The sequence below is a fragment of the Brassica napus genome, unplaced genomic scaffold (genome assembly GCF_020379485.1).
Source record: "Brassica napus cultivar Da-Ae unplaced genomic scaffold, Da-Ae ScsIHWf_2804;HRSCAF=3580, whole genome shotgun sequence".
Taxonomy (NCBI): Eukaryota; Viridiplantae; Streptophyta; class Magnoliopsida; order Brassicales; family Brassicaceae; genus Brassica; species Brassica napus.
This window is the reverse complement of record NW_026016070.1, coordinates 64795-80251: the sequence shown is the minus strand read 5'-3', so window position 1 is coordinate 80251 and position 15457 is coordinate 64795. Positions and strand designations below refer to the sequence as shown.

Genomic DNA, 15457 nt, shown 5'->3' with positions numbered 1-15457 from the left:
TATTATGAAGTTTTACTAATTAATTGATAAAAAATTATAACGATTCCCATATACCATGAAAAAAACTTAAAATACATTAATACAATGTAGAATGTGGTTAGAAATTTTAAAACAACACTAAAAATTATAGGCTTCAGTATATAAATATTTACCAAAAACTCAATATTTTCGAAGGGGTTAACACATGGATTTTGAGAAAATTTCAAAAAATATGACAATATTGTTTTAATGCATAGTTGCATCCTTCACTAACATATGATGATGTTCAAAGAGGTTTGGAGCCTTTGTTGTCTCCGTTTTTCAAGAAAGTAGTTATTTCATCGATTTAGGGAGTATTATGAAGTTTTACTAAATTAATTGATAAACAAATTATAACGATTTCCATATACCATGAAAAATACTTAAAATACATTAATACCAATGTAGAATGTGGTTAGAAATTTTAAAACAACACTAAAGATTATAGGCTTCAGTATATAAAGTATTTACCAAAAACTCAATATTTTCGAAGGGGTTAACACATGGATTTTGAGAAAATTTCAAAAAATTTGACAATATTGTTTTAATGCATAGTTGCATCCTTCACTAACATATGATGATGATGTTCAAAGAGATTTGGAGCCTTTGTTGTCTCCGTTTTTCAAGAAAGTAGTTATTTCATCGATTTAGGGAGTATTATGAAGTTTTACTAAATTAATTGATAAACAAATTATAACGATTCCCATATACCATGAAAAATACTTAAAATACATTAATACCAATGTAGAATGTGGTTAGAAATTTTAAAACAACACTAAAGATTATAGGCTTCAGTATATAAAGTATTTACCAAAAACTCAATATTTTCGAAGGGGTTAACACATGGATTTTGAGAAAATTTCAAAAATTTGACAATATTGTTTTAATGCATAGTTGCATCCTGCACTAACATATGATGATGTTCAAAGAGGTTTGGAGCCTTTGTTGTCTCCGTTTTTCAAGAAAGTAGTTATTTTATAGTAGTTATTTCATCGATTTAGGAGTATTATGAAGTTTTACTAATTAATTGATAAAAATTATAACGATTCCCATATACCATGAAAAAGAGCTTAAAATACATTAATACAATGTAGAATGTGGTTAGAAATTTTAAAACAACACTAAAGATTATAGGCTTCAGTATATAAAGTATTTACCAAAAACTCAATATTTTCGAAGGGGTTAACACATGGATTTTGAGAAAATTTCAAAAAATATGACAATATTGTTTTAATGCATAGTTGCATCCTTCACTAACATATATGATGATGTTCAAAGAGGTTTGGAGCCTTTGTTGTCTCCGTTTTTCAAGAAAGTAGTTATTTCATCGATTTAGGGAGTATTATGAAGTTTTACTAAATTAATTGATAAACAAATTATAACGATTTCCATATACCATGAAAAATACTTAAAATACATTAATACCAATGTAGAATGTGGTTAGAAATTTTAAAACAACACTAAAGATTATAGGCTTCAGTATATAAAGTATTTACCAAAAACTCAATATTTTCGAAGGGGTTAACACATGGATTTTGAGAAAATTTCAAAAATTTGACAATATTGTTTTAATGCATAGTTGCATCCTTCACTAACATATGATGATGTTCAAAGAGGTTTGGAGCCTTTGTTGTCTCCGTTTTTCAAGAAAGTAGTTATTTCATCGATTTAGGGAGTATTATGAAGTTTTACTAAATTAATTGATAAACAAATTATAACGATTCCATATACCATGAAAAATACTTAAAATACATTAATACCAATGTAGAATGTGGTTAGAAATTTTAAAACAACACTAAAGATTATAGGCTTCAGTATATAAAGTATTTACCAAAAACTCAATATTTTCGAAGGGGTTAACACATGGATTTTGAGAAAATTTCAAAAAATTTGACAATATTATTTTAATGCATAGTTGCATCCTGCACTAACATATGATGATGTTCAAAGAGGTTTGGAGCCTTTGTTGTCTCCGTTTTTCAAGAAAGTAGTTATTTTATAGTAGTTATTTCATCGATTTAGGAGGTATTAAGAAGTTTTACTAATTAATTGATAAAAAATTATAATGATTCCCATATACCATGAAAAAGAGCGTAAAATACATTAATACAGATGTAGAATGTGGTTAAAATTTTAAAACAACACTAAAAATTATAGGCTTCAGTATATAAATAATTTACCAAAAACTCAATATTTTCGAAGGGGTTAACACATGGATTTTGAGAAAATTTCAAAAAATATGACAATATTGTTTTAATGCATAGTTGCATCCTTCACTAACATATGATGATGTTCAAAGAGGTTTGGAGCCTTTGTTGTCTCCGTTTTTCAAGAAAGTAGTTATTTCATCGATTTAGGGAGTATTATGAAGTTTTACTAAATTAATTGATAAACAAATTATAACGATTCCATATACCATGAAAAATACTTAAAATACATTAATACCAATGTAGAATGTGGTTAGAAATTTTAAAACAACACTAAAGATTATAGGCTTCAGTATATAAAGTATTTACCAAAAACTCAATATTTTCGAAGGGATTAACACATGAATTTTGAGAAATTTCAAAAAATTTGACAATATTATTTTAATGCATAGTTGCATCCTGCACTAACATATGATGATGTTCAAAGAGGTTTGGAGCCTTTGTTGTCTCCGTTTTTCAAGAAAGTAGTTTTTTATAGTAGTTATTTCATCGATTTAGGAGGTATTATGAAGTTTTACTAATTAATTGATAAAAAATTATAATGATTCCCATATACCATGAAAAAGAGCTTAAAATACATTAATACAGATGTAGAATGTGGTTAGAAATTTTAAAACAACACTAAAAATTATAGGCTTCAGTATATAAAGAATTTACCAAAAACTCAATATTTTCGAAGGGGTTAACACATGGATTTTGAGAAAATTTCAAAAAATTTGACAATATTGTTTTAATGCATAGTTGCATCCTGCACTAACATATGATGATGTTCAAAGAGGTTTGGAGCCTTTGTTGTCTCCGTTTTTCAAGAAAGTAGTTATTTCATCGATTTAGGGAGTATTATGAAGTTTTACTAAATTAATTGATAAACAAATTATAAGGATTCCCATATACCATGAAAAAGAGCGTAAAATACATTAATACAGATGTAGAATGTGGTTAGAAATTTTAAAACAACACTAAAAATTATAGGCTTCAGTATATAAAGAATTTACCAAAAACTCAATATTTTCGAAGGGGTTAACACATGGATTTTGAGAAAATTTCAAAAAATTTGACAATATTGTTTTAATGCATAGTTGCATCCTTCACTAACATATGATGATGTTCAAAGAGGTTTGGAGCCTTTGTTGTCTCCGTTTTTCAAGAAAGTAGTTATTTCATCGATTTAGGGAGTATTATGAAGTTTTACTAAATTAATTGATAAACAAATTATAACGATTCCCATATACCATGAAAAATACTTAAAATAAATTAATACCAATGTAGAATGTGGTTAGAAATTTTAAAACAACACTAAATATTATAGGCTTCAGTATATAAAGTATTTACCAAAAACTCAATATTTTCGAAGGGGTTAACACATGGATTTTGAGAAAATTTCAAAAAATTTGACAATATTATTTTAATGCATAGTTGCATCCTGCACTAACATATGATGATGTTCAAAGAGGTTTGGAGCCTTTGTTGTCTCCGTTTTTCAAGAAAGTAGTTATTTTATAGTAGTTATTTCATCGATTTAGGAGTATTAAGAAGTTTTACTAATTAATTGATAAAAAATTATAATGATTCCCATATACCATGAAAAAAGCTTAAAATACATTAATACAGATGTAGAATGTGGTTAAAATTTTAAAACAACACTAAAATTATAGGCTTCAGTATATAAAGAATTTACCAAAAACTCAATATTTTCGAAGGGGTTAACACATGGATTTTGAGAAAATTTCAAAAAATATGACAATATTGTTTTAATGCATAGTTGCATCCTTCACTAACATATGATGATGTTCAAAGAGGTTTGGAGCCTTTGTTGTCTCCGTTTTTCAAGAAAGTAGTTATTTCATCGATTTAGGGAGTATTATGAAGTTTTACTAAATTAATTGATAAACAAATTATAACGATTCCATATACCATGAAAAATACTTAAAATACATTAATACCAATGTAGAATGTGGTTAGAAATTTTAAAACAACACTAAAGATTATAGGCTTCAGTATATAAAGTATTTACCAAAAACTCAATATTTTCGAAGGGGTTAACACATGAATTTTGAGAAATTTCAAAAAATTTGACAATATTATTTTAATGCATAGTTGCATCCTGCACTAACATATGATGATGTTCAAAGAGGTTTGGAGCCTTTGTTGTCTCCGTTTTTCAAGAAAGTAGTTATTTTATAGTAGTTATTTCATCGATTTAGGAGGTATTAAGAAGTTTTACTAATTAATTGATAAAAAATTATAATGATTCCCATATACCATGAAAAAGAGCGTAAAATACATTAATACAGATGTAGAATGTGGTTAGAAATTTTAAAACAACACTAAAAATTATAGGCTTCAGTATATAAAGAATTTACCAAAAACTCAATATTTTCGAAGGGGTTAACACATGGATTTTGAGAAAATTTCAAAAAATTGACAATATTATTTTAATGCATAGTTGCATCCTGCACTAACATATGATGATGTTCAAAGAGGTTTGGAGCCTTTGTTGTCTCCGTTTTTCAAGAAAGTGATAATTTCATCGATTTAGGGAGCATTATGAAGTTTTACTAAATTAATTGATAAACAAATTATAACGATTTCCATATACCATGAAAAATACTTAAAATACATTAATACCAATGTAGAATGTGGTTAGAAATTTTAAAACAACACTAAAGATTATAGGCTTCAGTATATAAAGTATTTACCAAAAACTCAATATTTTCGAAGGGGTTAACACATGGATTTTGAGAAAATTTCAAAAAATTTGACAATATTGTTTTAATGCATAGTTGCATCCTGCACTAACATATGATGATGTTCAAAGAGGTTTGGAGCCTTTGTTGTCTCCGTTTTTCAAGAAAGTAGTTATTTTATAGTAGTTATTTCATCGATTTAGGGAGTATTATGAAGTTTTACTAAATTAATTGATAAAAAATTATAATGATTCCCATATACCATGAAAAAGAGCGTAAAATACATTAATACAGATGTAGAATGTGGTTAGAAATTTTAAAACAACACTAAAAATTATAGGCTTCAGTATATAAAGAATTTACCAAAAACTCAATATTTTCGAAGGGGTTAACACATGGATTTTGAGAAAATTTCAAAAAATTTGACAATATTGTTTTAATGCATAGTTGCATCCTTCACTAACATATGATGATGTTCAAAGAGGTTTGGAGCCTTTGTTGTCTCCGTTTTTCAAGAAAGTAGTTATTTCATCGATTTAGGGAGTATTATGAAGTTTTACTAAATTAATTGATAAACAAATTATAACGATTCCCATATACCATGAAAAATACTTAAAATACATTAATACCAATGTAGAATGTGGTTAGAAATTTTAAAATAACACTAAAGATTATAGGCTTCAGTATATAAAGTATTTACCAAAAACTCAATATTTTCGAAGGGGTTAACACATGGATTTTGAGAAAATTTCAAAAATTTGACAATATTATTTTAATGCATAGTTGCATCCTGCACTAACATATGATGATGTTCAAAGAGGTTTGGAGCCTTTGTTGTCTCCGTTTTTCAAGAAAGTAGTTATTTTATAGTAGTTATTTCATCGATTTAGGAGGTATTAAGAAGTTTTACTAATTAATTGATAAAAAATTATAATGATTCCCATATACCATGAAAAATAGCGTAAAATACATTAATACAGAAGTAGAATGTGGTTAAAAATTTTAAAACAACACTAAAAATTATAGGCTTCAGTATATAAATAATTTACCAAAAACTCAATATTTTCGAAGGGGTTAACACATGGATTTTGAGAAAATTTCAAAAAATATGACAATATTGTTTTAATGCATAGTTGCATCCTTCACTAACATATGATGATGTTCAAAGAGGTTTGGAGCCTTTGTTGTCTCCGTTTTTCAAGAAAGTAGTTATTTCATCGATTTAGGGAGTATTATGAAGTTTTACTAAATTAATTGATAAACAAATTATAACGATTTCCATATACCATGAAAAATACTTAAAATACATTAATACCAATGTAGAATGTGGTTAGAAATTTTAAAACAACACTAAAGATTATAGGCTTCAGTATATAAAGTATTTACCAAAAACTCAATATTTTCGAAGGGGTTAACACATGGATTTTGAGAAAATTTCAAAAAATTTGACAATATTGTTTTAATGCATAGTTGCATCCTGCACTAACATATGATGATGTTCAAAGAGGTTTGGAGCCTTTGTTGTCTCCGTTTTTCAAGAAAGTAGTTATTTTATAGTAGTTATTTCATCGATTTAGGAGGTATTAAGAAGTTTTACTAATTAATTGATAAAAAATTATAATGATTCTCGTATACCATGAAAAAGAGCGTAAAATACATTAATACAGATGTAAAATGTGGTTAAAAATTTTAAGACAACACTAAAAATTATAGGCTTCAGTATATAAATAATTTACCAAAAACTCAATATTTTCGAAGGGGTTAACACATGGATTTTGAGAAAATTTCAAAAAATATGACAATATTGTTTTAATGCATAGTTGCATCCTTCACTAACATATGATGATGTTCAAAGAGGTTTGGAGCTTTTGTTGTCTCCGTTTTTCAAGAAAGTAGTTATTTCATCGATTTAGGGAGTATTATGAAGTTTTACTAAATTAATTGATAAACCAATTATAACGATTTCCATATACCATGAAAAATACTTAAAATACATTAATACCAATGTAGAATGTGGTTAGAAATTTTAAAACAACACTAAAGATTATAGGCTTCAGTATATAAAGTATTTACCAAAAACTCAATATTTTCGAAGGGTTAACACATGGATTTTGAGAAAATTTCAAAAAATTTGACAATATTGTTTTAATGCATAGTTGCATCCTGCACTAACATATGATGATGTTCAAAGAGGTTTGGAGCCTTTGTTGTCTCCGTTTTTCAAGAAAGTAGTTATTTTATAGTAGTTATTTCATCGATTTAGGAGTATTAAGAAGTTTTACTAATTAATTGATAAAAAATTATAATGATTCCCATATACCATGAAAAAAGCGTAAAATACATTAATACAATGTAGAATGTGGTTAGAAATTTTAAAACAACACTAAAAATTATAGGCTTCAGTATATAAAGAATTTACCAAAAACTCAATATTTTCGAAGGGTTAACACATGGATTTTGAGAAAATTTCAAAAATTTGACAATATTGTTTTAATGCATAGTTGCATCCTTCACTAACATATGATGATGATGTTCAAAGAGGTTTGGAGCCTTTGTTGTCTCCGTTTTTCAAGAAAGTAGTTATTTCATCGATTTAGGGAGTATTATGAAGTTTTACTAAATTAATTGATAAACAAATTATAACGATTCCCATATACCATGAAAAATACTTAAAATACATTAATACCAATGTAGAATGTGGTTAGAAATTTTAAAACAACACTAAAGATTATAGGCTTCAGTATATAAAGTATTTACCAAAAACTCAATATTTTCGAAGGGGTTAACACATGGATTTGAGAAAATTTCAAAAAATTTGACAATATTGTTTTTATGCATAGTTGGATCCTGCACTAACATATGATGATGTTCAAAGAGGTTTGGAGCCTTTGTTGTCTCCGTTTTTCAAGAAAATAGTTATTACCGAAAAACTCAATATTTTCGTAGGGGTCAACACATAGATTTTAAGAAAAATTAAAAATATGACAATACAGTTTTAGTGCACAGTTGCATCCTGCACTAACATATGATGAAGGTCAAAGAGGTTTGGAACCTTTGTTATCTCTGTTTTCTCTAGAGAATAACGATTTTATTGTGCTTAGTCCATCTATTTAGGGAGTATTATGAAGTTTTATTAAATTATTGATAAATTTTTAAAATGATAATCTTTTACCATGAAAGAGAGTTTAATACATATTAATACAAATGTAGAATGTGTTTAGATATTTTAACACAACACTAAAGATCATAGGCTTCAGTATATAGAGCATCTACCGAAAAATTCAATATTTTGCAGGGGTTAACACATAGATTTTGAAAAAAAAAGTAAAAAATATGACAATACAGTTTTAATGCATAGTTGCATCATGCACTAACATATAATGAAGGTTAAAAATGTTTGGAACCTTTGTTGTCTCCGTTTCTCTAGAGAATAGCTATTTTATAGTAGTTAGTCCACCAATTAAGGGAGTATTATGAAGTTTTACTAAATTAATTGATAAAAAAAATTAAAACGATGCTCATGTACCATGAAAGAGAGTTTAATATACATTAATACAAATGTATAATGTGTTTAGAAATTTTAAAACAGCACTAAAGATCGTAGGCATTAGTATATAGAGTATTTACCGAAAACTCAATATTTTTGTAATGGTTAACACATAGATTTTGAGAAAAATTGAAAAATATGATAATATTGTTTTAATGCATAGTTGCATCATGCAGTAACAGATGATGAAGGTCAAAGAGGTTTGGAATCTTTGTTGTCTCATTTTTCTCTAGAGAATAACGATTTTATAGTGGTTAGTCCACCAATTTAGGGAGTATTATGAAATTTTACTAAATTAATTGATAAAAACTAAAACGGAGAAACAATCCATTTATGGAACGATCCATGGCTAAGTTGTACCGAACAGATTATACCCATGGGACCAGTTCCGGAACACCAGCAAGACCTCACTGTCGCTTGCATCCTCTTGCCTGACGGTTCAGACAAAGAGGCGATCAGACGTATTATTCCACAAAAGAGAGCAGAATTCTGAGCCTGAAACCTAGTCGATCAGGAGAATACACAATAAAGACGGGATACAAAGCATCTTTGGAGAAAACAGAGCTACTGGCAATAGATCATGAAGACGGCACCTTTGACTGGAACGCTGGAGTATGGAAAATCCACACTTCCCCAAAGCTCAAACTATTCTTACGGAAGATTTTACGAGGAGCATTACCAGTGGGCGAATGTTTGGCCACCCGAAACATCACCTCCACCATCAACTGTAAGAGAGGCAACACCCCCAAATCTATTACTCATATTTTTCTTCACTGCGGTATGGAAGCTGGCACCTTTCTCCACTAGCGTGAACACTAGAGGACTAGTAAATTTGCCTGGTTGTTGAAACAGTCTTTGCAGGTTGGTGTGTCTCCCTCCCTCCGGCATTACTGCGGGACCTCTCGCCCCCTGGATATTATGGCACCTTTGGTTGGCAAGGAATGACTACGTTTTCAATAACAAAGAGACAACAGCGGAAATGATCATCACAAAAGCGGTGGCATCAGCACGGGAATGGCTCTCTGCTCAAACACCCGACTCACCCGCTAAGCCATCAACACAGAGAGTCCCAGACTCAAACAGGACACCGTACTCAACGCTGCTCCAAACAGATGCAGCATGGAGAGAAGGCCTTCAGGACTCGGCTGGATTGTGGGAGAAGGACCTGAGAAGATATCGATCCTAGCACACTGTCACTACGTCAACTCCCCCCTGGTGGCAGAGGGCCTGGCGCTACGGGAAGCACTACAATTCTGTATCGAGAAGGACATCCGACAGGTTCGATGTAAAACTGACTCACTCCTGCTGGTCAAAGCACTCAACTCAGGACAACATGCAGCAGAGATCTATGGCATTGTGGCTGGCATAGTCTGTCTTTCTTTAGCTTTTGATTCTATCTCCTTTTCTTGGATTCAACGAACTAGAAATGGAGAGGCTGATGCTTTGTCAAAGCAAGCCCTCTGGAATGAAGTTTGTGTAATGGCTCCCATAAACATTGGAGTTTAAGTTCTATCGAATGAAATATGGTGTTACAAAAAAAAATAGTAGTCGTACCAGAACCAAACTGAAATATCCAAAACTGAAACCGGATCGAAACCCTCAGATACTCGAATAGTTTTTATATTTCTGTATTTAAAATAACCAAAATGAACCGAAACTACACCGAAGACCGAATGAATACTCAAATATATAAAATATTAATTATATATACATATAACATAACCAATTAAAATTTATTAAAAGTATCCGAAAGTATTTGAAAATACAAATTGTTAAAAAGTATATGAAGTAGTCAAAATTATCTTAATTATCTAAAAATATCAGGATATTTTTATTTAAATATTAAAAATAATCCTATTTATCTAACAATTTTTATCTGAATCATTTTGAATTATTTGATAATTTATCCAAAATATCTGATAGTTTACCTAAAGCTATCCGAATACCAATTGAAACAGAACCAAATATTTTTAGGGTATTTTTGGTACCTATTTTTACTAACAAGATAGAACGTGAGTGTGTATTCTTAATTATGCATATATCTAAATATTCTGAATTACTCTAAAATTTCTTTAAAAACATAAACATAATATTTTTTAAAAACACATAAATATAATATTGTAAAGATGATTATCTCCTATAACTATTGATAAATATCGATAGTGGAAAATAAATCCATTTGAGAACATGTAGTGAGCTTTCTAGTCCAAAAAAAAAAACATGTAGTGAGCTTTGAATTAAGATTGCACGAGTTCATGATTCGTTTAGGCATAAATGGAAAATTAGTTTGTAACCACACAAAAGAGTTTTTCTTTTAACACTTAAACAATCATTTATTATCAAAGGTAGTAATACAATGATCTGGGTATCACAATCTCATTTCATTACAGTTTTGGTTCATCATTCTTCTTTTTTCACAAGAGTTTATTTGGAGATTAATAGGCTGTGATCAATTAAATTATCATCAAAGTACAGAAGACGCACTCTTTCCGTTAAGCTCACCAAACTTCATTTTTTCTTTCGGAAGGCTTTTTCTTCTTTTTGAAAATCAATATTAGAAAACGTAAACATCACTTTTGAATAAGTAGTCCCTTACAAATCTAACAGGTTAGTTAAATAAGTTGTATTAAATAGGGAAAATGAACTGTTTGGCTTCTCTCTGACCAGGAATAAATTGCAGTTAACCAAAGCCAAAACTGAATCAAAAGAAACACAACATTTGTTTTTGACATATAAAAAGCTAAAAGAAGCATACCATATCTAACAACAAATTCGGCGTATCAAATCTGCGAAAGTCGGAGCATAACACACAAGGAAATACATAAGAAAACAAACAATTCTAGTTTTACACGTCTTTTGTTTTCAACGTAACGCTCTTCATCGGCCAAAAATAATAATGTCATATGATGTAAGAAATATTTTCCCAATAACACCTTCACGTGTTTGCTCATTTATCTGTGCTTCAACATGGCCTCGTGGAAGCTGCGAGGAGGAGATCCATTGGAAGACGGTGGTGGAACTCTGTTGAATCGCTCTGGGCTACGACTCCTTTCGCGCTCTCTTCCCCATCCATTACTGCTTCTGCTTCCCATTCCACTAAATTATTATACAAATCTCAAAGTCAGAATCGTATACTTTCTTCTGTAACCGACAAAATCAAAAGTTATATCTTGTTTTTATCATTTACCTGTCACGTGAACCGAAGCTGCTACCTCTGCCACCATAACCAGAGTCTCTGCCACGACCTCCAGAAGGAGGACCCCAACGGCTGAATTTGTTCATTCCACCACCACGTGCAGCCATTTCGCGGATCTGAGGAGGAACTTTCTGGTCTGCTCCTTCCAAGATCTTGATCAGATCCGAAGCATGCTTCGAGTCTTGATCGCCAAAGAATGTGAATGCCTGACCAGTCGCTCCAGCTCTTCCTGTTCTTCCGATTCTGTGAACATAGTCTTCCACTCCATTGGGGAAATCATAGTTTATGACCGCCCTGTCATTCCAGCAATTTTGTGTTATCATGTTGTCTAATAAGAGAATTCGAATTCTGTTAAATAAATATTACACGGGATATATATATATACCTGATGTCCTTGACGTCCAGTCCACGAGCAGCAACATCAGTTGCAACAAGAACCGGAGTCCTGCCACTGCGGAATTGATTCAGAACACTGTCTCTCTCAGGCTGCGACTTGTCTCCATGTATAGCAGCAGCTCCAAATTGGCGGGTTATATTGCGAGTTAGCTGGTCACACATCCTTTTGGTTGAGCAGAATATTATCACCTTTGATCCTGGTTCCTGAGACCTCAATATCTGCTCTAACCTCCTCTGTTTCTCCATCGTTGCTACCACTTCAATGTGCTGTGTCCAGAAAAAGCAGATTCATTTTTTTTTTTTGCTTAAATGGTCAGCTGAATCAAATAGCAATGGTATCAAGGCAAACCATACCTGCGTGATCGACTTGTTAGCCACAAGCTCGTCAACATTGCCAATGTTGACCTGAGCAGGGTTAACAAGCAAGTCAGCTGCAATTTTCCTGACTCCCTTTGGCCATGTAGCTGTGTACATAAGCGTTTGACGCTTAGTGGGAATCTCTTTCACAATCTTCCTTATCTGCGGTTCGAAACCCATGTCCAACATTCTATCAGCCTCATCTAGCACAAGATAAGATACTTGGCGCAGACTAATTCTCCTCATCTCAAGGATATCGTTCAATCGTCCAGGAGTCGCTACCACTATATCTGCTCCTCTTTCTAAATCCCTCAGCTGAGGACCTTTTGGTGCACCACCATACAAGCACTGATACATATAGATAACAAAAGCACTACATTAGAGTACTAGCACGTTGACAAGTTCCAAAAATCAATGACGTTTACTTACCGTACACGAAATTCTTGACGACCTCCCAAATTTAACAGCTTCATCTTGGATTTGTGTGGCCAGCTCCCTCGTTGGAGACAACACCAAGATTGTTGGGCCCATTCTCGAATCATTCCGGATGCGTTGAAGATGCATGAAGGCAGGAATCAAGTAACCCAAAGTTTTTCCCGAGCCAGTTTTAGCAATGGCTACTATGTCCCTACCTTGCATGGCAATTGGCCACGACTGAGCTTGAATCGGGGTTGGAGCAGAGAAACCTGCACCGAGTACCTACGAAAGCAGAGAACCCGGAGGCCCTATGAGAAGAGGAGCACCAAAATTCTATTTGGCTTATGGAATGGTGGCTCATGTCAGAAGAAGCACCCTCCCCCATTTGCAGGCGGCAAAAGATTACTGATGAAACCTGCAGCAGGAGGACGCCTTTTCTTCTGTCTGGACCCGGTGGTGAAATGAATCATCACACCGTTAACGGGCCGGTCACAAGCTTGCATGATTTTGGAAGTCCTTCCAAAAAACAAATTGGTCCGCCATAAAGGCCACTCCAACTATTTTGCAAGGACCTCAAAAAATTAGTACAGTGTACGACATTAGCTCCTCTGAGGAGGAAACATCGCACCTGGGGAAAACAAAAACAAAAAAGAGAGAGAGAGAGAGAGTGCATACGAATAAAGTTAGACTCTAAGGTGATAGTAATATGGTAACAAAATAAGTCTAATATTAGGCCAACCTAGCTAGCTCCATATATTAGAACACAGCATAAAAATCGACATAGATCCAAGAGCTAATTGGTAGAGATGCACAACTAAGAAAACAAGTTTGAGGATTGATTAGTCCTATTCAATTTACTAGAAAAATAAATTCATACCTCACGCAGAAGCTCAGGAGGAAAACCAGTAGTTTCAAAGGACATAAGAGGTGGTGGAACTTGGCCCCCCTAAAGAAAGGAGTGAAAAAAATATCAGTTACAGTTTTAGCAATTAATATAAAGATATATATAATCTAAAGTAAGCTGACTGAGATGAAGATAGTGAAAGATATGTTATTACTAAATGAAAAGAAAGGTTGTGCAGGAAGAAAAGAGGCGGGTCTAGCAAAAAGATAAAAGATGTGTGTGTTTAAAAAAGAAAGTGGGTCCAGATACTTACACTGACAGTAATTTCGTGACGGCGGCAATAGGCATCGGGGGAAATATCATTTGCTAGAGCTGATGATGGAGGAGGAGGGGGGGAGGAATTCCCAAGTCCATTAGCAGCACCATTCCTGGCAACCTATAACATTATAGTTGTTGAGAAAGATTCACAAGAAGTTTTACAAAAAACAAACAAGAAAAAGTAGCTCATTAAATCTGGAGCCAGAATCAACCTTAGGTCCACCGTTACCGTAACCGTTACGGTACAGAACATCATCCTTGGCAGCAGGGACATAGCTAGGTATGGAAGAAGTGTGGTGTTGAACCAGAACCTGAACGGAGGAGCTAACAGAGAGCAGCTTGGGAGGGTGAGAGGAGGTGGCAGGTCTCTCGTACTGAGTAACGTTGGTCTCAGGATTCCAAAAGTACAAGTAGCCAGTAAGATCATCGACAAGACCCTTCCAAGGCTTGGGAAGAGAATGATCCTCAGGTGCGTAACGGACTGCAGAAGCGGTAGCAGCCATACCAACCAATCACTGCAAATGAATGAATGAAAAGAGAGATGACATGTTCGTTAACCCCCAAATATCAAAATTCACAATCTCACAGATCTGGATACAGCTAAGAAGAATCAATCTGGATACAAATAATATACACTGAAGCAGAAAAGGGAGGACGGCTAACAAGTTACCTGGATTCGTTAGAGAAAGTGAATGGTCAAATAGATCCAAATCGGAGATACTCTTTTTTTTTTTTTTCCTCTCTCTCTCTCTCTCTCTCTCTCTCAAAATCTACGACGCGTAGAGACGAGACGAGAGAGAATGAGTGAGGATTGCGAAGCGAAACGCGTTCCGCTAGGTTTTTATAAACCAAAGCATTCTCTCACAAACCAGAAATATCTATTTGTCAAAGTCAATAAACGAGCCCCGCTTCCTTCTATTTTGGGCCTTTGTCTGGACCCAAAGCCCGTTCTCTATGTGGATGCTGAAAGAAAAAGCCCACGGAACCAAAGGGGACTACAAGAGACTAAAAACAAGAGGAAAACAAAATCGTTGCTATGTTAGGTTTTGCAGGATAATGAGATGGTTCTGCCAAAGGGAAACTTGTTTTCCAAGGGTTTGGCCGAATTTAACGAGTGGGAAGTCAACATTCCCACACATGGTTTTCTCAAAGCACTCACCCATCAACTCTTGATGCGTCTCCCACTGCACAAGGTTCAATTCATGCTTCCTGAGACTGCTCGGATTATACCCAATGCACCGAGTGCCACCGTAGGTCCATGGAAAAGTATTACTTGTACCACTATGCTGCCTTGAGTGATTTACGACAGTAATGGGAGAATATATGTCTTTTTGGAAGCTTCTACCACATTTCAATAAAGCCAACGTTTGTGTCTTCGATATTGACTGCTTGATGCACAAATTTTTTCTTCTTAGTTATGTAACTCTTTCATGTTTTTACCTTCATTGTCGATTGTAATGGTTTTTGGAA

The 15457-nt window shown here is 32.8% G+C and overlaps 1 protein-coding gene across 1 annotated transcript; it reads right to left on the bottom strand.

Annotated features, from left to right (window-relative positions):
- Positions 1 to 11133: 11133 nt before the first annotated feature.
- Positions 11134 to 14803, bottom strand: LOC106393650 (DEAD-box ATP-dependent RNA helicase 14). Its single transcript, XM_013834330.3, has 9 exons — positions 14658 to 14803; positions 14200 to 14502; positions 13983 to 14105; positions 13703 to 13771; positions 12838 to 13107; positions 12406 to 12756; positions 12041 to 12318; positions 11647 to 11949; positions 11134 to 11555 (listed from the first exon to the last, which is right to left on the bottom strand). Exons 2-9 carry the CDS (start codon positions 14488 to 14490, stop codon positions 11411 to 11413), a joined length of 1830 nt encoding a protein of 609 aa, XP_013689784.2. The 5' UTR covers positions 14491 to 14502; positions 14658 to 14803; the 3' UTR covers positions 11134 to 11410.
- Positions 14804 to 15457: the final 654 nt, after the last annotated feature.